This window comes from Lissotriton vulgaris, chromosome 1_1 (assembly GCF_964263255.1).
Source record: "Lissotriton vulgaris chromosome 1_1, aLisVul1.2, whole genome shotgun sequence".
Classification (NCBI taxonomy): domain Eukaryota; kingdom Metazoa; phylum Chordata; class Amphibia; order Caudata; family Salamandridae; genus Lissotriton; species Lissotriton vulgaris.
Genome location: NC_141685.1, coordinates 771159071 through 771182910, shown reverse-complemented (window position 1 = coordinate 771182910; position 23840 = coordinate 771159071). Strand labels below are relative to the sequence as shown.

The following is a 23840-nucleotide window of genomic DNA, read 5'->3' as shown; positions in this document are numbered from 1 at the left end:
ACCGGAGCCGTGGCACCTTCGGCGACTGAGTCGCAGCTCGCCTTCCTGCTGCGGCGGACCAGGGGCCTGGGGCTCGGAGCTCCGTGGCCGGAGGGCGGCTGAAATCGAGGCCCGGCTTGGGGCCTGACATTGTCGATCACCCGGAGTGGGGCGGAGCTTCCGCTGGGTCTTGGCCAGTGGTGTGGCCCGAGCCGCACGGCCACGGGAAGTCCGGAGGATCTAATACTAGGCGGACAACTAGGGGATTGCGGGCCCCCCCCGCGGTGGGGAGTTGTGGCGGCCCCAGAGGGCCCTAGTCTCACCTCTAGATCGCGGCCGGACCCGGAGAGGCGGAGCCTGATACAGCGACCCGCGGGATGCAGGGAGCCCAGGGGGACACTCCGGGCCTGGCGAGTTGAGGCATAACCTGGCACTGACCACGAGGGGCCGTACGGTGCAGGCGTAGCCACGAACTGGCAGTATTGGTGACTTGTGGCCGGACTTGTGGCACCATCTAAGTGAGGCGGGTCCCTGAATTATTGGGACACATTGACTGCCCGCTGGCCCCGGTGGCTCGGAGTAGGTGGAGGAGCGGTTGACCCGGAAAAGAGTGGGGCCAACCAGAAGTGCCCCGGACATCCATGCGCAGTGTTGCACGGCCGGGCCCTGAGTGCGACACCCCCTGTGGCGGTGCGGTCCGGTGCATACCAAACCCGCTGCTGTGCCACCTGGGTTTGTGGCGACGACGCCCTTGGAAGTGGCCAGCAGACTGGAACCATAAGAGGGGTGCTAATTACGGTGCTGGGTTTAGCCCTCCCTAGAGTACGATAAACTCTGAGCATACGAGGGTGTGGTCTTTGTCGCAACAAACCTTCCCGAAGAGGGCTTACCCAGTGGTTGGACCGCAGGACGCTGCCGGTACAAGATGCGACCCAAAGGGGGAACTGCTACCAAAATGAACAAATTGGATAATTATGCGGTGCCTCTAGTTCAGGCACAGAAGAGTGCCAAGGCCGGTGACCAGACGGGCCAGGCGGAGCCTTCCCTCACTTCCATTATGGCCGCTATCCAGACTCAGGGCACTAACCTTGAGTCCAAAATGGACAAAATCTCTATCGAAATGAACCTCCTCCGCGCAGACCTGGGGAAGACCATGGAGCAATCCAAATCCAACGCCACGGACATACAAGAGCTGAAGGCCTCTGAGAAAAAGCTCGAAAGTCGGATCAACGATCTAGTCCACCAGCACCGGCAAATGGCCCTACGGCTCGAGGACCAGGAAGGGAGGGCCCGAAGGAGTAACATCTGCGTGGTAGGTGTGCCGGAAGAAACAGAGGGGCACAGTGTGAAACTGTTTCTAGAGGACCTCATCCTCAACCACTTGAAGCCTAGGAGACTATCCAAGCTCTGTACCATTGAACGGGCCCACCGGGCGCCAGTCCCTAAGCCTAAACCGGGGGCCCCATCCAGGACAATAATCGCCAAAATATTAAACTACAGAGATCGCGATGCCATCCTACAAGTGGCCAGGCAACAGGGCGACCTGCAATTCGAGGGGGCCACTATCCGATTCTTTCCTGACTTCACGCTGCAGGTCCAGCAGGAATGGCGTTCATTTCTAGGAGTGAAAGCAGCGCTCCGGGATCGGGGCATCAAATACATGATGTTCTTCCCTGCCAAGCTAAAGATAATTGTAGGAGGAAAATCCCATCTTTTCACATCACCATCGGCGGTCCAGGAGTGGCTTGATACGGCGGCGCCGACAACTCAAGAGCGACAGGACCACGGCCACTGGAGAGATAATCGGGCCCCGTCTCCCGGGTCGGCTGCGGAGCAATCAGAGGGGGAGGCGCGGAGTCAGAGGTCTTGGCGCTCCAGATCAGCAAGAACTCGCGGGGACCCGGCAGCTCGTTGAAGACTTTGCTTGTGATGCCAGGCCCTGCTGAACTGTAACGTATTATGTGTTTGTGATGTTCACACCTTTTCTAAATGCAGGGGGGGGGGGGAAGACACTATATCCGACCTAGTGACACTATTGCTGGTAGTTTGATGCTCCAAGGCTGCAGAACCGCCAGTTTTGGGGCAGCTCCAGGAAGGATGGTCGGAGTTGGGGCAGGATCACGTTCTCCCACACAGATTCCCTCGGGGGGGGGGGCAGTTCCCTCACTCCGGTGTTTAAGGGTTGGGCGATAGGTGCTCTGCTAATTGGGGCAGTGGGTAGTTTGAAACCTACAGAGCAGGGAGCAGGGTTGGGGTTCAGTGTTTGACTGAAGGTGGTGATGAGTTCACGTGTGGAGGGAAAGGGGGCGGGTAGGGTTTATTGTGGGGAGGGGGGGGTAGATGTTGTGAGATGTTTTGGGGAGGGGGGGCAGATGGATTGGTCACGCTTGAAGGGCCCCGGGGGGACTCGGGGGCGCGCAGAGGCACGGAGGGCGAAACGGAAAGTGAAACGTGGATATGGCTGAGCGATGGGATAAGAGCCTCAAGTTATTGTGCTGGAACGTTAATGGGCTGGGGGATAAGCTCAAACGCACGACTGTGTTGCAATTTGTGAAGCGCCATCAGCCTGATGTGGTTATGTTACAAGAGACTCATTTGCTGGGTAACAATTGCCACGCCCTAAACAGATACGGTTACACCCTGGTGGTACACTCCGGCTTTACCACGGGGTCCCAGGAGTGGGGATCCTTCTCCGACGTTCTTTGTCATTCCTGCCGGACCACATTGCAACTGACCCACAGGGCCGCTTTGCCACACTCTCGGGGAAATGGGAGGGACGCAGACTAACACTGGTGTCCGTATATGTTCCGCCTGGCCTCCAATCACAGGCGTTTACTGATCTTGGGGCTCTCCTCCTGTCCCTCCCTGATGGGCAGCTGTTTCTGGGAGGTGACTTTAATGCGGTGGTTTCTGGGGCAGTGGACAGACACCCTCCTAGGGACACCCCTAGGGGCCAGAGATGACTGGGAGACTTCCTGGAAACATTTGGCCTCACGGATCTGTGGCGTCTTGCACATCCAGAGGACACACAGTACAGTTTCTTTTAGGGACCGCACCATTCTTTCTCCCGTCTGGACCATATCCTCACCCCCTTGCATCGAGGCACAGAGGTACGCGCCGCAACTCATCTGGTGCGAGGTATCTCTGACCACTCTCCAGTCCTGGTACACATTACAGTAGGGACCAGGCGGGAGGGGTGCGTTGCGCCCATAAATGCATGGCACCTGCGCAATGAGGACCTCTGAAAGACACTGACTCTCTCAATTGCCAACTACTTCGAGACCAACAATGGCTCAGTGGCCTCGGCGGTCACTTTATGGGAGGCCTTCAAAACAGTCCTCAGAGGAGAGGCACTATCGGCAGTTGCTGGTAGACGTAAAGAAAGGGAGGCGCAGCAGATCAAAATCGAGGCTGACCTCCGGGGGTTGGAGGAGGTGGTACGCTCGGATGGTACTCCCGAGGTGCGCCACAGACTGGCTTTAAAAACCGCGGAATATCCGGCGATGGTAACGGAGGCGACCAAAAAGATGGCGGCCACTAGAGAGGGTAAAATTTATGACCAAGGCGACAAAGTGGGTAAGCTCCTTGCATGGCTCGATAAAAAGCAAAATGCAAGCAGAGTAGTGGCGGAGATTTGTATAAACGGTGGCACAGTACTCACTGAGCCACGAGACATAGTCACGGAATTTGCCAGTCACTTCCGAGCAGTTTACAGCAAGGGGTCCGACCGCCCAGAGGAAGATTCAGTTGCCCTCTTGACGGATCTGCGGATGCCGACCCTCTCTGACACAGAGCGCGACCTCTTGGACGCGCCGCTCACAACGGCGGAGGTGGAACGTGCAATCGGGGACCTTCGTCCTGGTAAAGCGCTGGGGCCCAACGGCCTACCGATCGAGCTCTACAAGCTCAAGCCGGATGACATCAGCCCCTACCTCAAGAGAATGTTCGATGAGAGTAGGTCCAAGGGAGTGCTACCCCAAGACCAAAGACTAGCAACAATTGTCGTCATTCCGAAGGAAGATAAGCCCAGGGAGCTGTGTGCCTCCTATAGGCCCATCTCCCTGTTAAATGCGGAGCCCAAGATCCTAGCCAAAATCTTGGCCAATAGACTCCAACCTGTCCTTGCCACTCTGGTCCACCCGGACCAATCCGGGTTTATGCCCCACCGGAACACTGCACTCAACCTCCGCCGTCTGAACGGGGTGCTGGGTGGATGCCACACACTGAGCGAGGACGCGGTGGTGGTGTCGCTGGACGCCGCAATGGCTTTCGACACCCTTGAATGGCCGTACATGATGGCTGTCCTCCGTAAAATGGGTTTCAGCCCCGGTTTCATTTCGTGGGTGCGACTCCTTTACTCGGAACCTCTGGCACAGGTAGTTGTCAACAATAAGGTCTCTGAAGCATTTCCCCTTGAGAGGGGGACGCGCCAGGGTTGTCCGCTCTCTCCCCTTCTATTTGCCCTTTTGCTGGAGCCTTTGGCCACCTGGATCAGACAGGATGTTGCGATGAGGGGGATCCGATGGGCAGATGGCTGGGAGGACAGGATCTCGCTCTACGCCAATGATATCCTGCTCTATCTCTCGTGACCCCGTAGATCGCTGATTGTGGCTCTGGATATTAGAACTCCGGATATACTATCAACTGGAGTAAGTCCCTCCTATACGTCCTCCAGGGTAGTCCCCCCGCACCCCCACGGGACTGTCCCATTAGGTTGGTCACTGAGGGTTTTACGTACCTGGGCATCTTTGTATCCAAAGACAAGGCTGCAATGTATGATAGGAATTTGCTCCCGCCCCTTCGAAGGCTTGGGCGCGACCCTGCCACCTGGCAGAAGCTTCCGGTCTCCTTGTTGGGCAGGGCGGCGCAATTTAAAATGATGGCTCTGCCCCGGTTCTTGTATGCCCTACAGAACTACCCCGATCTTGTCCCGTCTTCCTACTTTACGGCCATAGAGGCGGCGCAGAGGAATCTATTGTGGGCCGGTGCACCACGAATTGCCTTACAAAAATTAACTCTAGGCTGGTACGATGGTGGTATAGCCCTACCTGACTTCCGCAGGTACTACTGGACGGCGCATCTCTCAGCGATTAACCAGGGTACCTATTGTGACGGCAATGACACGGGGTACGGCATGGACAGGTGGCTCCTGCCGGGTGGGAACTACGCACGGCCGCTCAGACATGCCCTCACGAGCCCGACGCTTCACTCTGTCCAAATTTGGCACATTGTTCAGCGAAAGATGGGATGGCACGATGTGCTCACATTGGCTACCCCACTATGGGTGTCTGAACGACTAGGCCTCCTGGGTCGCACTCGGGGATTCCGAAACTGGGACCTCATAGGTATCTTGCGGATTGGGGACCTATGGGACAAGAATGGGGTTAAATCCTTTTCATACCTCCAAACTACATATGAGCTTGCGAACACGGAGTACATTTGCTATCTTCAAGTCTGTCACTCCTTGAAAAAGAACATCCCACGAGGTATGTTGCCCCCACCGGCCTCCCCCCTGGAGGACAGACTGTTGGACGGACATCTGCCTGAGCATGCAATCTCGCTCACCTACAAGAAACTGATAAATAACCTCCCCGACTTGCTCCATGGCCTCAAGGGGCGTTGGGAGGCTGAGGGTTTGGAAATTGATGAAGAGGAGTGGAAATGTGCTGTGGCCTCCCCTAGGGAGGTTGCTATCTCGTCCAGGCTACGGCTCATTCAACTAAAAATTTTACATATGGTCTATATCTCCATCACCAGACTGAAGGGAATGGGCAGGAGTGTGGGTGACAGGTGTACGAAGGGATGCGGAATGAGTGGCTTCTTTTCCACATGATATGTGAGTGTCCGGTGTTACAGGCCTACTGGGTGAAAGTAGTGAGATGTATGCAGGAGATATGGGGGGCTGAATTGCGCCCAGAGGCGAAGCGCTGCATTTTGAACTTCTGGGAACCAACGGAGCTTCCAGGCAGAGGCAAACTGTGGGACGCACTCGGCCAGATGGTGGCAAAATAAAACATTGCGAGACTCTGGGGGGCGGCCACGTCTTCGCGTCTAGTGGAATGGAAGCGTGATATGGATTGGTGCATGCTACAAGAAAGAACTGTATATGTCGCCCGGGAGTGACCCCAAAAATGGGGGGAGGTATGGAGCAAATGGAATTATTATAGAGGTGACATATGCGATCCCCCCCAGCCAAGACGGGCAGCGCCTAAGGTAGTTGAATAACTGTCTGGTGTTGCTTAATCCTATTGCGATAACATGTCTGTACTTGATAGTGCTGTATGTGCTCTACTGTGCGCCTTCGTGGCCCACTTCTGTGACCATTGTTTCTTTGTTTGTTCTTAAAAGGCAATAAAGAGAAAATAAAATAATTTTTTTTTTTTAAAAGTTGCAATTTACATCAGTTAAAAGTTACATAAGTATCAAGTAAAGCATTTAAAGAACATAGGCGACAAGGTGGATGGAGCAAGGAAGGGTAAGGGGAACATAGGGGGCAAGGTGGATGGAGCAACCTCTTGCTGCTTCTTGCCCACCCACTCTCTTTTATGTGTGACTCAAGGCTGTAAGCCTGTGCTCTTCTGCCCCTGCCATCCCAGCCACTACTCTCTCTCCCACCTACCCCCGCTTGTCCTGTGCTCTCACTCCTTCAGTTTCCTGCTACCTTCTCTATCCCCATTTCCTGTTGCTTCCCTGTGCTTATTCATATTGGGATTGTATGTCATAATTGCAATAGCAGAAGTATCTTCTGAATATATTGTTACCTAAATAGCTTTCAAAAATAAATCTTGAGTTTAGACGGGTATGCCCAGACGTGGCTCATATGCTCTCCATGCCACTGGAGTCAAGCTATCCTGGCTGATGAGGACTGAAAGCCCGAAACCAGTCCTAGGATGCTTGTTTCCAGTCCAGGGAGGACCTGGCCTGGCAGTTCGGGCTGGACTGTTCCCATTGGGCGCTGGGTCAAGACTGATTTGCAAATGGCTGGGCCCAAACTTGAATGGCATGGTGAGCAAAAAAACGATGGATTTAGGCCCAGATCTCTGTACTGGGGTGAATGTATGACATTGTTCTACATTCTGTCCATCAATTGTTCTCTTTGCATTTTTCCATTATTAACTCCAATTGGGGGGATAGTTCAGTAAACAATATTTAGGACACAATATTTTTGTCAGGCGATATTCAGGCCACAATATTCTGGTATATACTTTCTGAAAAAAATACTAATATGGCCACCCACTCATGCACACACCTGGGCAGATTGCTTTTAATATTGTTTTTGCCATAACGCATCAAAAGCAAACAAGTTGTGGCAAAGCCAATAACTACACTGCTGCATATTAAAGCCAAGACAAGTTGGCTCTGCCTCTGTGGAGAAGCGTGGCTCAGTGGGTAGAGGCGGCAGACCCGGAAGCTGAGATCGGCCGTGGACCAGGGTTCAATTCCCCGCATCGGCGGGTCTTGGGCTCAAAAATTCCATGGAGTCGACAATTCTCGCTCCGGTGCCTACTCAACTCACGGGGTCACACTCTGCGACTCTGGGCAATAGCTTGCTTAATCTCCACTACGGCCCCTCGCGGCGGGATGCCTGGCTTTCGCCTTGTGGATACCCGGCCGGGATATCTCACAGGGGAATACCAGGACGGGTTCCCTAAGCAAGCGCCTTGGGACCCCTGGGTTAAAGTGCGCTATATAAATCGAAACACACACACACACCTTGCATCAATAACGGTAGCCGAAATGGCTCTAAAATAACAACATTGTTTTAAAACCATCATACTAAATGTCTTCTTACTTTTTTGCTGCCGTTAGGTGAGCCATGCTTTTTCTTAGCAGATTTCTTCTTCTTCAGCTTAGTCTCAGACATTTCTTTAATGAACTGTTGTGAAAGTCTGAAAAGAGAATTCAAAAATGTTATTTTCAATCACTAAAAACATTAGTGTTAATTCACAAACAACGTCTACACATTCCTTAAAAGATAATGACAGTTGGTTCTGGCTTACAATAACATGCAGTCCGGACAATGTTGCTGTCCATAGCGGTGTGTATGAATTGAGTTGAAGGTCTGGATCACATTACTGAAGTCTGTGATTAGGATGGGGTAGAACTGTATGTTAGTGCATCCCGCTCACTATAAGAGCCAAACTGTCAACATGGGCCAAGAAGAACAGTGCTTTAACAAAGCTTTTAGTAATTGAGGTCTTCCTTCAGTTTCTGAAGCTTTACTCCTCCTTCCTGTAACACATGGTCACTCACCTCTTCCTCTTCCTGGTTTGCTCTGCTTTCTGGCAGATAGGAAATCTTTTTATATAGCTTTCAAAGGTTCTTACTGTATGGTGTATTCCACTCTAGCAAAAGCCAGGGGAGGTTTAGCGGTTTGAGTATTGCGATCCACGTCTCTGTATGAAGCTGAATGAACAGGGAGGCTGAGAGTGGGCCAGCTGTAGACTGTAGCTGTCTGCCTCGTACTGGGGAATAAGTTGTTCTTTCTGTGATTTAATGATTAAGGTGCAAAGGAATTTTAGTTTGGCACGAGGAAGGTTTTCTACAGCATGCTAAATCTCACTAGAAGAGTTTTGGTTGCTACGGAAACGCCCTTGAAACAGGAACTGCACCCACTAGTGTTGTCGTTGGGGCAGCGTAAATTTCACTATGGACCATGGAATGTGTACTTAAAATGCCGTACCATATGGCAAAATAGAAAATTGACCAAGAAGTAATATTTTTGACAAGAAATGACACGTAGGCAATGATTCAGGAGGCAGAGGCTGCAGTGTTGAATGAGGCATTTACAAGAAACAGCTGATTGCCTGTGCAAATGAGGAAGATCAGAAAGCTGGGGCAAAATGAAAATATGTTCAAGGAGCTGAATTTCATGAGATGCGAATGCATACAAGAGAAGTCCCTGTCTTTGGAAGCTACTTCTCAATCATCAGAAGAAGGTTTTTATGTGCAGAATACCGATCATTTGCCTTACATGACTTAATTGATAGCACTGCGCATAAGGAATTGAGGGATATAGACAAATCAAGCTTCCCTTTTTATTTAAGTAAACAAGTATTCATTATAAGATTTTGATAAAGCCTTAGCTGGCAGAGACAGGATCTAGCTGCAGATTTCTTACCTTTAAATTATCCCCAGGCACAAAACTAGATCTGGAAAATGTTCTACAGGAGTACCTCAGCGAGTCGGTATAGGGCGCTGAGCGACTATGTAGCGACAGGACGTCTTCCACGGGCTGTGACATTGACAGAGTCCATATAAGGCCTCCTTTGACTGGGGCCAAGGAGGCATGGCAACAAGGATCTATGATGCAGTAAGGACAACATCAACAGGACCTGAATCAGTCAAATGGGAATCACGTTTTTGAATTTGCATCGAAGCACGTATAAATAAATTATGCAATCGCAGTGACTGTGATGTTGTTCGGTTGCATCTTTGATGGATAAGTAAAAGTAGCCTTGCCATTGGCCTAGGAACTACCAATAAGAACCGAGAATATAGAATTTAAACCAATTAGCAAACTGGGAACATATAGCATTTCTGAACACTGATGAAGGCATCATGCCGAAACGTGTCTGAAAGAGAATTGTTTGGTAATAAACCTGTTACCCCGTGAGTGCTTCACACTATGTGTGCCTGAGCTGGAATATGAGATTGCGAGTTCCTGCCCTAGCAAATTATAGCACCCGCCCTAGGCGTTCAGCAGCAGGTAAATTAGATTAAATTAGTTAATTAAAACTCACAATATTAAAACTTCCAACGTTAAAATCAGCAGCAGGTGGGACTTTGGAGCGGATATATATATATATATATATATATATATATATATATATATATATATATATATATATACACACACACACATACATACATACATACACACACACACACACATACACATACACACTGTATAATAAAATATTACCAAGAAAGGTACATATAAACGTTCACAACATCGGTCATGTACCAAAGATGTGACAACAGCGAGCTGGCAAACAGCCACATGGTACCGCATAAAAGAATAGAGGGAGTGGAAGATTTCACATACCCCAGAAAAATAAAAGCAATGGACATTAAACAACACTACCAACCGATTGGTTGCAATCAGGCGGCTTAGTGATAACTAAAAAGGGAAACAGAAGGTGAAAAACAACTCCGCTAGAATGGAAAAATGAAGACCACTATTCGGGACTGTAAAAAGAGCAAGTTGAACAAAGGCCATCACAGAATCACAGGGAAGGCCTAGTCAGATAACAAGTCTCCATCTTAAAGAACATCAGCCAGAAAAGGAACCTAGCTGAAGCAGCGAATAAAAGAGTAAATAGTTGTGGAAGACCAAATGCCACAAGTGCAGGTCCAAAACCAAAAGATCTGAAATAACAGTGGCAGTACATACAGCATAACAAGTGTGGAGGCCATATAAGAAATCTCTTTATAGGAGATAAAACACACAAAAAAGTCTGGAAGGTATCATCTAAACACACCAAGAAACCTTTAGTAAACCACGACTGTGGAGGAGAAAAAACCCTACCTCTTCCAAAGGAAAAGAGAGAGAAAAATCCACAAGCAAAAAGAAATCTCCAGTTTCCACGGGACAACCTGTGCCCAGTCAACAATTCCTATGACATCATTTAGTGGTGATCCTAACATCTCCCAAGATTGTTATTTTCCATGCTCATTAGTACAAGGGATAACAAACCCCAATGGGTTGGAACCTTATCCACGCTCATGAGAAGTGAAGGAAACTCTCTGGACTCGACCGCTGGCAGCGCTCCAGGGTTTCCCTTCTGCACAGGTGTACGGACTGCACATGCGCACTTGGTGCGCCAGGACTGATCTAATACACACCTTCGGAAAGACCTTTTTCCCACCCGGACAGGGGAGCGGAGGAGCGAGCAGGTGCGTGCTGCTGTGCATAGGGCGCATGCTGGGAGCTGCACGTGAGTAAAGCTCCTTTTTTGTGTGTTGATACAAGCACTTACCTCATGCGAACAAGTCACGAGTTTGTCCGGGCAGGGGGCATCTTTACAACATTGTTACCAGGTGGACATAGGTCAGGTGCCCCAACTCCTGTAGGTTCAGTTTTGTAGTCAAGGAGATGCATTCTGGGATTTGTAGTTTACCGAATTCTATTCTGGGTGCACTTTATTACGGTTTCCACTGTTACTTGGTGTGCAGCCCATGTCTATTGAGGATGACCTTTGACCCCCAACTTGATTAGCTTCTACATGCAAGAGACACTTGAACTCTGCCCGAACAGCTTCCCGCACCCCGATCTAACAATGGAGCACAAGACGATCCCCTTCAGGTGCAGAGGGAGGATGGAGCACTCCCCCTCTTCCGCCCTCCCTATGACTTTATTAGGTGTAAATGTTTGACCGCATCCTCCTACTTCCACTCCTACTAGGACAGTGCAGTGCATGACAGTGTTCTGCACACCAATTGTTTCATGGCGCGTAACAAAAGTGGGTATATATCGAGGGAATTAAAAGTCCAATTAAGAGAAGAGCTGCTAGTCAACTCAGCATGAAAACAAGCCTGGGCGTGGTGCGCGCCCACGCGCTAAAAGGAATTTTTAAAAAAAGCCTGCGAGTGCTGCGTGCGCGCGCACTACAAAGAATTTAAGGAATACAGCCGGCACAGTGCAGGCCGCTGCTCGCTCCCAAGCTCCATAGGCCAGGGGAGAGAGAAGGTGGGAAATGCACCCGCCTTTGGCCAATTGCATGCTGACTTTCTTAGAATGACGCACGCAAAAGCAAATAGTGTGGGAGCCTAAAAAAAAAAAACAACACGTGGTTCCAGTTGGAAGCCCTTACCAAAAGCCTCGCAGAGCAGCGCATGCACGCTGGCTCAGGTGAGACCTAAAAAGGGTGGAAGTCAACGAGGATCCCTGCGGGTCTCCACATGGAAGGCAAAATGGGTGTGAAGTAAAGTTCTCTAACTTTACTATTTGCGCTCTCTCCTTTAAATAGGATTTTAGCAGATTCCATGCCTGAACTGTAACCCCACAAGTTGTTAGTTGAATTAGCAGTAATTCATGATTTACCGTGTCAAACGCCGCCGGGAGATCCAACAGGATAAGGGCAACTCATTTTCCATTATCTAAAGCCTGCCGGATCTCTTCGGTGGCTTTCAGCAGAGCTGTCTCTGTACTGTGCCCCTTTCGAAAACCAAACTGTGTGGTGTCGAAATGTTTATTGATTTCAATAAAGGACATCAATTGTTCATACAAGAATTTCTCAGCTATTTTGGCAGGTAGTGGGAGACGGGAGATTGGACGATAATTACTAGGCTCATTCTCATCCAGCAAGGCCTTTTTTTAAAGAAGTATCGGTGCTGCCTTTTTCCAGATGTTAGGCAAAGTGTCTGTTTCACACATCACTTCATAGATTGGTGTTACTTTGGATGCAATTACTTCTGATGCTAACTTAGTTATGTGAGGCTAACATGGGTCATATGGTGAACCCGAGATGGTAGTTTCTAGTAGATTTCTAATGTCTTCGGCTAATGGGGCACTGAACTCCGTCATTAATTTATTTACCTCCAAAGGCAATTAGCTTATATTAATAGATCCTATAGAAGACGATAGATTTTAGGTTTGAAAGTTTTTTGAAGATTGATTCTACTTTATCTGACAAGAAATCTGCTAATGCATCACAGAAGTCTTGATTTGCTGTCAGAGATTTTTTTATTGCAATTGTTTGTTAACTCTGTAAGTGTGCGAAATAGCTCTTTGTGGAATCATTTGCTTCCTCAATCTTCTTTGTATAGTATTCTGCTTTAGTTTTTAGGCTAAGATCTTTATATATGGCTATCAACTGTTTATATTTTTCTTTCTCTTCCTCTTTTTAGGCTGTTTTCCACCTTCTTTCCTGCTTCCTGCATTTTGCTTTCATTTCCTAAGTTCTACTGAGAACCAAGGGGTGGAAGGACTTTGTGTTTTTCATTTTAACAGTTTTGATGGGGGCTACTTGATTAAATGCCGTTTCCAGCCAGTTATATTGTTTTGCTGCATCCTCCACGTCATTAGTTAATACTAGAGGAATATTCTCAAGTATTTTACTAAGATGATCTTATTGCACATTCCACCAGTTTCTCGAAAGAGTTACAGATGGAGATATTTCCCAGTTGAGTTTCGGTTGCGGAAAAAGCAGATCAAAAAAGACTGCTTTAAGATAAGACCATGCTATCTGAGAAGTTTTTATATTTACGAAGTTTGGATTGTTGGGAGGCGGAGCTGGCCACGCCAGATGGCTGCTTTCTGAGCGAGCTCCTTCAGTCACTTTTGCAATTATCCTATGCCGCAAACCTGCTGTTGTGCTAATGTATGCATAAATAAAACGTCGGAACAGTGTGTCGTTCCACGGAGCCCACTGGCGTGGAACTGAAGAAAATACACCCGTAAAGGTACCGCTGGGGTGCATCCCAGGGTACGCGCACAGACGCGAGCCGGCAGCCCTGCCCAGAGGCTGGCTGAGGAACGAGACGTGCAAGGCCGTAGGGACGGACCAAATGGTGCATGCCGCTCCACTTCCGGAGCCCACTATCGCTGCTTGGAGTGGCGTGGAACTGGAGAAAATACACCCGTAAAGGTACCGCTGGGGTGCATCCCAGGGTACGCGCACAGACGTGAGCTGGCGGCCCTGCCCACATGCCTACTGAGGAACGAGACGCGCAAGGCCGTAGGGACAGACCAAATTGTGCACGCCTCCCCGCTTCCTGAAAGTGGAAAGAAGACAATGGTGCCGCTGCGGATCGATATGGTGAGCTGCTGACAATCGACCATGGAATAAAGCACAGACGAGGCTCGTCTGATCTTAACAATACCGGTAGCAGCAACAGGTGTGGGCAATCGAGCGTAAGGCCTAGGCCCCCAGGAGCGTTAACTGACGACTGTGACTGGGTATGCACAGGCTATTGGTACTTGCGGATTGGTCCCCCGCCCAGCATCAAAGACCATAATGCTGCCCCCCAATGTCCCACTAAAAAAGATATCAAATAAAATATCAAAAGAAATAATAAAAGCCTCGCTTGCCAACTAACTGGAGCCTCTGCTACAGCTGCCCGGAGCGGCGTGTGGGTGAATACAAAAGCGCAACCCCACCATTGTCTGGTAAACTACCGTACCCGAACAACATGTGAAGCTCTGGAGATACCACCAATCGCTGTGGGACCCTATTTGTGGGAACCCCGCTGCCGGCAAAGGGAAGGACAACGCGAGATGTGGCCTGGGGCTGAGACGTTGAAGCGAGTAATTAACACCCAGCACAGATCAAACAAAACTTCCTGATAATATATCATAACCTACAGAGGCCCCCAACACCCCGGTGTAACCAATAAGATCCTGCGATCAGAGCGAATAAGAACAACTTGCTGTGAAACAGATTGGACAGTAACGCTGATGGCGACACTACACGCCACAAAGGTGGACCCAGCCTAGTTTGAAACAGAGTTGGGCTATACACGTCGCAACCAAGACCCGTTGGGGGTTGTTTGTGGCTGGGCTCCCTACCATCAGCATCTGCGCCGAAATTATCACGAACGGCGACCACACCCCAGCACGCAAGCTACAACCAACCTCCAGGGCACAAGCCGGAGTGAGAGTGCCCCTAGCTTAGAATAGCATGCAGACAGCAATTTGCTGCAGGTGCAAGCCAGGCTGACGACAGCTGGGGAACCGCAATTAAAATTCCAGCGCAGCTGGAGAATATCACCCCCCCTGGACCCTTCCACCACGCCCTTACCAAGCATCGCTACTACGGGGCAGTTCAAAATACCCTGAGCTCCAGTGGAAAAGGAGTTCTGCTGTCCAGTCACACGAGCAGACTGCTTCAGTGGGACAGAATTGCAGCCCCCCCACTGAAACTGTGTCGACAAGACAGCTGTACGCAAAATCTGTATGGGCATAACAGGCCCATAACGCCATACACCAATAAAACCGAGCTATTCATACTCCAATTTCCTTACGTCTCACAATAGCATACGACGTCAGTTCAGGGAAAGGTGGAGCCCGTTTTCAACACTGTGACATGGGCAAACCTAACCTAACACCAACCTAAAATAACCTTTGAGCACTCAAAGAAATTGACTGAGACTGGATCAGATGAACAACAATCTTTCCAGCACACTGCGGTGGCGGCTGGCGGTGTAACTAATGGTGACGTACAGGCCATGTTCTCATCAATACAAACCGCCCTGTATAACATAGACAGTAAGATAGACTCTCTAACTTACCGAGTGGATAGTATGTCTGAGTGCCTTGACAGACATATTGAACGGATTGACATGGCGGAGCGTCGCATTTCGGAAACTGAAGACGCACATCAACAAATGGAAACCAAAAAAGAGGAAATGGACAAAAACCTAACAGTACTAATGGCGAAGGCTGACGATATGGAAGCGCGATCCCGCCACAACAATCAACGCCTTATGGGAATAGCGGAGACAACAAACACAGGCCCCATTGAACGCTATATTGAACAACTGCTCATAACTCTGTTGGGTAAAGAAACTTTTTCTGGCGTTTTCACTGTTGAAAGAGCTCACAGATCGCTAGCTCCGCCGGAACCACCTGGAGCCAGACCACGGCTGATAATTACTAAAATCTTAAATTATAGGGACCGGGATGCGGCACTCTGCAAAGCCCGGGAACTGGGCAGCTTGAAACATGAAGGTATGGACATATCCATTTATCCTGACTTCACACCATTAGTCTAGGAGGCGAGAAAGAAGTTTGTTCCAGTAAAAAAGAAACTTCGAGTGCAAAGTATTCCGTATGCGTTGCTCTACCCAGCCAGATTACGTGTCACTGACGACGGGAAAACCATGGTCTGTAGCGCACCAAAGGAAGTGCTCAAGTACCTACAACAGAAAGGATCCCAAAGCACACACCAAAATCACCAAGAAGAGGGCGAGAGGAGCAGGCTAACCCCTCAGACGTTGAATAATAGAACATTTTTCTTAGAACTGATCACAAATCCAAAGAGGTGGATTAAGGGACAAAACGACTTGAGCCATGAAGTGACACAGATAAGTGTTTAACGGGACTTTATGATTAGGAGATTGCATTATAACTGACGGTTTTGAAATGGGAAAATGTGTATTTTAGATATTTAGATGCTATTGAGCTGCTGGGCATAGCCTGGTGGTCAACATGATCCTTCATAGACAGCAAGTTAACCCCTTCGCTGCTAGGCCTTTTCCTTACTGTGCTAAGCCCTTTTTTTTGGGCTATTAGGGGTAGTTCGCGCTTAGACCCCTGTAACTTCTTGAACACATAAGGTATCCACGCCAAATTTGCGTCCTTTTCTTCCAACATCATGAGGATTCTAAAGGTACCCATGGTTTGTGGATTCCCCTGGAGGAGACTCTTAAATTAGCCAAAATACAGCGAAATTTTGGTTTTGTTTGGAAAAATTGGGAAAAAGGGCTACAGATTAAAGCGTATGTTTTTTTCCCTGCAAATGGTATAAAAAAAGGAGTTGTGGTGCTGAAATCATCATCTACCCAGCTTTCAGGGACAAGCAGACTTTTGTCAAAAAACCAACATTTTTTACACGTGTTTGGCATTTTTCTGGGACATAGCCTATTTTTGCTATTTTTTGGTGGGGGGGGGGATTTTTATTATCGTAAATTCAAAACCTTGCTAGTTATACATAATGTCCATCAAGAGGAAGGTATTCATTACAGGTTATTTCCACACGTAATACATTGTACATAGTTGCCTCATTCTATAACTTAACATTTATGAGTGTCTGGGTTCCCGATCCCTGGCGTGGTTGGTATGAGTTAATCGCTTAGGTCTGGGTCTGAGTCCTCCATAGGGGGGGGCACAAATGTTGCGGTACAAATTCCACTTGCCCCACACCCTCTCCCATTTTTTGGGACACCTTCTGTGCATAAAGACTGCCATCGCCCTGTCTAGGTCTTGACACCATCGCTGATGTTGAGGGGTTGTGTGTGTGCCCCAGTGCTGCGCTATGTTGCGTTTAGCTAGTGTAATCCCTAGGGTCGCCCAGGCCTGCGCTGCATGGTTGAGGTCTGTGGGCTCTCAAATATTGAGCAGGCACCTCTGTGGCTCAGGCAGAACCTCGAAACCACAAACTTGAGTAATTGTCTCCATGACTACCTCCCAATAATGTGTTATGTTGGGACAGCCCCATAGCGTGTGGTAAAATGTGGCCTCTTGTCTGCATCCCCGTAGACACTGAGATGTCTCAGTCGCCCGATTTTATGGAGCAGCGTTCTAGTATAGTACGTCCTACTGAGTTTCTCCGTTCCTTTAATTTCACTTCGGTTGTACAGGCTCCTACCCACAGTCAGGGTCACACCCTTGACCAGATTTGGTCCTGCAACTGTCTGGTAACTTCACTGTCCATTTCCCCCTGCACCTGGTCCGACCACTTCCTCATCTCCTTTTCCCTATCCCTCAGCCTAGCGCCTAAGCCTTCTTTAGCCAAAAACACCTGGGCGCGTTCATGGAACCGCGTGGATGTGGCCTCCCTGACGGCCACACTCTCCGCGTCCAGCCCGGAACTTGACGGGTTGTCATCTCTTGGACAAGCGGAGTCCATCAATGGATGGCTGCGGGCAGGTTGTGACTTAGTTGCCCCGCTTAAGCGGATTTCATCTAGGCGCTCCAAAGACGCCAATCGCTGGTTCAATGAGGATTTGAAGGCTCAAAAACTCAATGTCCGCCGGGCAGAGCGCCTCTGGCGGCGAGACTACTGCCCTATTTCTAGAAACCACTATATCACTCTTTCGGCCCAATACAAAAAAGCTATTTTGGCAACCAAGAAGGCTTACTTCTCAACCAAAATTCAGACGGCCGAAAATCGGCCCAGAGAAATCTTTGCCATCGTGCACGATCTTGCATATTTTGACAGGGCAACACTCAAACCCTCTCCCTCACAGCTTCTCTATGATTCTCTCAATTCTTTTTTTCTCGATAAAATTAGCGCTATCAAAGCCAACATTCCCCTCCCCTCCTCTTCCTTTATTAGTCCTCAATGTCCTCCATCTGTCGCTCGCCTTGACTCCATCCCTCCTCTCACGGAAGATTCCTTCCTCTCTCTTCTACCTTTGGTCAAGTCGGGCTCCCCGTTGGATCCCTGCCCAGCCCACATCCTGAAACAGATCTACTCTGCCTGTGTTTTGCCACCCCTCACCTTTCTCAATAGCTCACTCTCACACGGAATTGTCATTCCTTCACTTAAATCGGCCGTCATCCTACCTATCCTAAAAAAACCTGGCGCAGACCCTTCGGTTCCTGTAAACTACCGTCCAATTTCAATCTTGCCCTTTTTGGCTAAGGTATTGGAACGTCATGTAACAAGAACACTGAGCACCTTTGTGGAGAAGAATGGGGTCTTGGCCCCTAGGCAGGCCGGGTTTCGCCCCGCACACTCCACGGAGTCCATGGTTTTATCGGTCCTTGATAACCTCAGGGAAAGCATGGACACTAGTCATCCCCAGGCCCTGGTCCTCCTCGATCTCTCCTCCGCGTTTGACACGGTTGATCATACCATCTTACTTTCCCGTGTCAGAGTGGCGGGAATCGAGGGTTCGGCCTTGGTCTGGCTGTCCTCCTTCCTGCGGGACCGACCCAAGCAGTCCGGTTGGGTGATTATTCAGCGGACTTCCAGGCAGTATAATGCGGGGTACCCCAGGGATCCTCCCTCTCCCCTCTGTTATTCAACGTATACATTGCCCCTCTTATTTTTGCCCTTCAACAACTGGAGGTCTCCGTGTACAATTACGCGGACGACCTCGAGCTTATCTTCTCCCTTTCCTCCTCCCCCGAGTCAATATCTAATTTTCATTCTGTTATGACCTTTATCCAGGACTGGATGAATCACAACCACCTGAAACTCAACCCCGACAAAACGGAGTTGGTGTTGACAGGCTGTTGCTCCAGTCCTTGGTCCTCTCTTTTCTGGCCCCCCACCTTTCCCTTCACTCCCAGTCAGTTCGGTGGTGTCCTCATCCTTTCTTTCCTTGCGTATTATCCGCAGAGTCTCTCGGTTTTTCTCCCCATCTGCTCTCAAACTCATAGTCCTGGCAATGGTCACATCCCGCCTAGACTATGGTAATGCCCTCTATTATGGCATGCCTGCGTAGATCCTGAGACGTCTTCAGCTGGTCCAGAACCAGGCTGCCCGCCTGGTTTTCAATTTATCCAAATCTCATCATGTCACGCCCCTACTCCAATCCCTACATTGGCTTCCTATACAGCAACGAGCTCAGTTTAAACTGGGCTGTATCATCTTCAATGCCCGGTCTGGTTCAGCCCCCGCCTTCATCACCTCTGAAATTCATTCTTATGCTCCCTCTAGGGAGCTACGCTCATCTACCCAACAACTGCTTGTAGTCCCCGCTTCAAACGGAAAAAATGGGGAGGTTCCAAATTCTCCACACTTGCTCCCGCATTTTGGAACTCCCTCCCGGCTCACCTGAGATCATGCACTCAGTATTCACTCTTTCGCAAGGAACTTAAAACTTTCCTGTTCACCCAAGCATTTCCTTCCTAAAACCTCCCCCGGTGTCCTAGTCCTTCTGTCCCTCATGGATATGTAGTATTGTATAGCGCCATGAAACCGCTCGGTGTACGTGCGCTCTAGAAATATTTTAAACTCAAACTCTATGTAGGATCTTCAATTGCACCAATTGTAGTCGGGACGGAATTGCCATCTCTCGTGGGGATGCCAAAGCCTCCTGCCAGTCCTGGTAATCCATGTCCCCAGGTCAGTCTGCCATTTGTCTCGTAGGGTGTGTATGGGGTCTTTCCGATTATTGATTAGTTTGCGATAAGTGAGAGAAATTGCGTTTTTAGTGAGATTGTCTGTGAGGAGTCGATCCTCAAGCGGCGATGATTTGGGGAGATCGGTACCTTGGGGTATGGCCTTTGTGAGTGCGTGTTTACCTTGTGAATAGCGAAACTGTTCTGAGTCAGTCATTTGACACGTCGTGCGCAGTTGGGCAAACATCACTACCACTCCCTTCTTCCAGGGATCCCCAATTCTAGAAATACCAATAAGGTCCCATTGAGCGAAACCTTTACTGTAACAGAGCCTACCTAATTTTGGCGTGTCCCACAGAGGTGTGAGTTGGGTGAGGACTCCCTCCCAGCCCAGCCCAGCGCTCGTTGCGCCGCAAACCATGTACATACTGTGTGTGCAGTAGGGCCGATACATGCTTTTTTTGTTCTTGTTGTAAAGCGCTAGCAATGGTCCATCGGTCCCAAGAGTGTGCCTGTCAAGTCGGAGGGCCGGTTCCTCCTAAGAGGCATGAAGCCAGTGGTTTATTACTATGAGGTGCGAGGCCCAGTAATACAATTGTATATTGGGCAGGGCGATCCCACCATCGTACCAGCTCCTAGTGAGAATGGAGAGGGCTATACAGGGGGTTTATCGCCCCAGAGGAATAGTCCCACTTCAGCCTCTATGGCTTTGAAATAGGATGTGGGGACTGGAGTAGGCGTATTTTGTAAGGCGTAAAAGAAATGCGGGAGAGCCATCATTTTGAATAGGGCTCCCTTGCCCAGGAGTGTCAAGGGCAGTGCATGCCAGTGCTTCACGACGTTTTTAAGTCGTAGGAGAGGGGGCACAAGATTTCGCTCGTGGAATGGAGTATGGTCTGGTGTGATGTGGATGCCCAGGTATTTAAAACCATCCCTCCTGAGTTGTATTATTACCCCCTTGGGTAGGCGCGGGGAGAACCGTGGAGCACAAACAGCACCGATTTCGTCCTGTTAACTGTATAGTCTGAAAACATTAGATGCCGCCGGGAAGTTACTGCAGCCGGTCCGTTTAAATGCGCTTGAACACAGTTAACAGAACGCCGAACCTTTGACGTTTATTTGCATCCATGCTACACGGCGTTAAACTCTTTGCCGTGGACACTGGTTACCACCGGGAAGTTATTGCAGCCGGTCTGTTTAAAAGTGCGTGATTACAGCTAAAAGATCGCCAAACCTTGACGTCTGTTTGGATCTATGCAATGTGGCGCCCCTGAGCAACTACTATCAAGGAAAACACTAATTAGGAGAAACAACCTTCCCGTCTTTAGCATATCTACGTGCCCCAACCCACACGACTTGTTGATGTCAGCCGTTTAACCATATCAACGAATAAAAACCGAAGACACACACAAGACATATTTACTATCTTTGGGTGCATGTTAAAAATACGCACTACGATGGTACAGTCCTGAGGAAGACACACCTTAGTGTCGAAACGCGTAGACAGGAAACCATCTAATAGTCTTTTTATATGTAATAAATATTGTGTGTATGAAATTATGCATATGCTATAATGCTGGAATATTTTATCACTTGAATATAACGATGTATCGATTTTATCAAATATCATGTTTTATATGAGGAATTAAAATGCATTGCATGTGTAAAAACAGTAGTTGATTATTATTATTTCGTGTGTGGCATATGCCACCCTTCATGTGTTAGCAGGTATTGGTAATTTGCCTGGGTGTTTTATTTACACATAATATAGTCTGAGTATCTGCCATACGACGCACAGATATCTAATAAACAAATAATTGAGTGGCTGGGGGAGGTCATGTACAGTAATATATCATCTGCGTAGAGTGAAATACGGTCCTCCCACCCTTCCGCCCTTCACAGTCCTCATATTACCGGGTCGCGTCTTATCCAAGTCGCAAGCGGCTCCAGCACCAGGGCAAAGAGGAGCTGGGACAGGGGGCAACCCTGTCTTGTCCCTCGCCTCAGAGGAAAGTCCTCGAATATGCGCCCATTGACCACCATGTGTGCCATGGGTTGCGTGTACAGCAATGGAACCCATGCCCAAAAGTTTGGGCCGAAACTAAAATGTTGTAGTACTGCATACATGAATGACCATTCCACCCGATCAAAGGCCATACTGGCGTTTAGGGATAGAATGACCGCCTCTTCTTGGATGGTGGACATACGGGCCATCACCCCGTGGAGCCGTCTTAGGTTCATTGCTGTGTTACGGCCCGGCATTAAACCGGATTGATCAGGGTGTATGAGCGATGCGAGGTGCGGTTGGAGCCTGGAGGGTAGTACTTTCGCTAGTATTTTAGCCTCTGCGTTTAGGAGTGATATTGCGTGGTAGGAGGTGCAGCCCTATTTTTACTATTTTTTTGCGCTTTCAACCGTCTTCCAGTTATTGGTAGAAATGGGTATGAGAACCAAAAATGGATCCTGGAAAGCTATACATTTTTGAAAGGTAGACAAAATTCTGAATTCCGCAAGGGGTCATTTGTGTAGATCCTTTAAGGTTTCATTATGAAAGTTAGTTGAAAAAACAGCCATTTGTGCCAACGTTTTCACCTGTAACTTCTTCAAATTATGAGAGCTGTTTGAAAACAATATACGGTTACATCCGCTGAACCTTTCTGGTTGTGGGGATATATAGTACTTGCAGTTTCACCAAGACCACAACGAACCCTGAGCCAATAACTGAGCAGCGTCTTGCAAAGGTTTTTTATTATGTACCGGGTATAGGGCAATTCAATTGGGAACATATATACATGGAAAAATCAATATGAAAGACACCTATGTATTTCTGAAATAGGAACAAAATATACAGTTTAGACATTTCCGAATTTGTGAGTACCCATATTAGCATGACAATTATAAGTCATTTTTCAAAATGACTTCTTTTTTACACATGGTTTTTCATTTGGGAGGGAGAAATGCATCGAAATTCAAAAGGAATTAACAGTTGCTCTACAATTCTTTGTTACCGTAAATCTCCAGATAAAATGGTACCTCACTTGTTTGGGTAGGCCTAGTGCCCGCAACAGGAAATGGCTAAAAATGCTACATGGACAAACTTTTTTTTCTTCAGTGAAAACTGACCCTTTTTTTGCAAAGTGCCTAGCTGTAGATTTTGAACCCTAGCTCTGCCGGCACCTAGGGAAACCTAGACATTTCTGAAAACTAGACACCCAGGGGAATCTAGGATGGGGTGACTTGACTGGCTCTCACCAGGTTCTGTTACCCAGAATCCCTTGCAAACCGAAACATTTGTAAAACAAAACACATTTTCCTCATATTTCTGTGGTGGAAAGTTCTGGAATCTGCATGGATCCACATAATTCTACCCACTGCGCGTTCCCCAAAGTCTTCAGAGAAAAATGGTACCTCACTTGCGTGGGTAGGTTATAGTGCCAGCGAAAGTAAATGGCCCAAAACGCAACATGGGGACACCACATTTTCACTGTGAAAACTGACCTTTTATTTTGCAAAGTGCCTAGCTGTAGATTTTGAACCCTGCTCTGACGGGACCTAGGGAAACCTAGCAAACCTATTCATTTTTTATAACTAGACATCTAGGGGAATCCAGGATGGGGTGACTTGACTGGCTCTCACCAGGTTCTGTTACCCAGAATCCCTTGCAAACCTAACAATGTGTCCAATAAAACCCATTTTCCTCACATTTCTGTGGTGGAAAGTTCTGGAATCTGCATGGATGCACAAAATTCCACCCACCCCGCGTTGCCTGAAGTCTAACGAGAAAAATGGTATGTCAATTGCGTGGGAAGGCCTAGTGCCTGCAACAGGGTAGGGTGGGAGCATTTGCATGCTCATTCTGGGCAGCCCCCACCCCGGGCCTATAAAAAAACAATCCCTGGCATCTAGGGTGCTTTCTGAACCCCCGGGGGGGACAGGTTGGTGGCTACTGTCCACCCCCCCCCGCCCCCCGGAGCAGAAAGACTGGGGTGGGGGCATGCCCATCTTGGGAAACCCCCACCCCTAAATTTATCGGGGGAAAAAAACCTTGGTGTCTAGTGTACTTTCTGCCCCCCGGGGCAGATTGGGGGCTACTGCCCCATCTGCCCCCCAGGAGGGCCGAAAG

General features: G+C 48.8%; 2 protein-coding genes across 2 annotated transcripts in view; one reads left to right on the top strand and one right to left on the bottom strand.

The window, feature by feature from the left end:
- The window catches only part of SWT1 (SWT1 RNA endoribonuclease homolog), a 1175709-nt gene that overhangs the window by 1014519 nt on the left and 137350 nt on the right, over positions 1-23840 (bottom strand). The window contains exon 2 of the mRNA XM_086956007.1: positions 7772-7868. Coding sequence (XP_086812133.1) covers positions 7772-7843 — 72 coding nt within the window. The 5' untranslated portion in view covers positions 7844-7868. The remainder of the gene's footprint in view (positions 1-7771; positions 7869-23840) is intronic.
- Positions 905-1894, top strand: LOC147747802 (uncharacterized). The gene has a single exon (XM_086936358.1). The coding sequence runs from the start codon at positions 905-907 to the stop codon at positions 1892-1894; it is 990 nt and encodes a 329-aa protein (XP_086792484.1).

Bases quoted from the DNA above. Each gene is read 5' to 3' on its own strand.
- LOC147747802 (XM_086936358.1), top strand. From the start codon at position 905: ATGCGACCCAAAGGGGGAACTGCTACCAAAATGAACAAATTGGATAAT.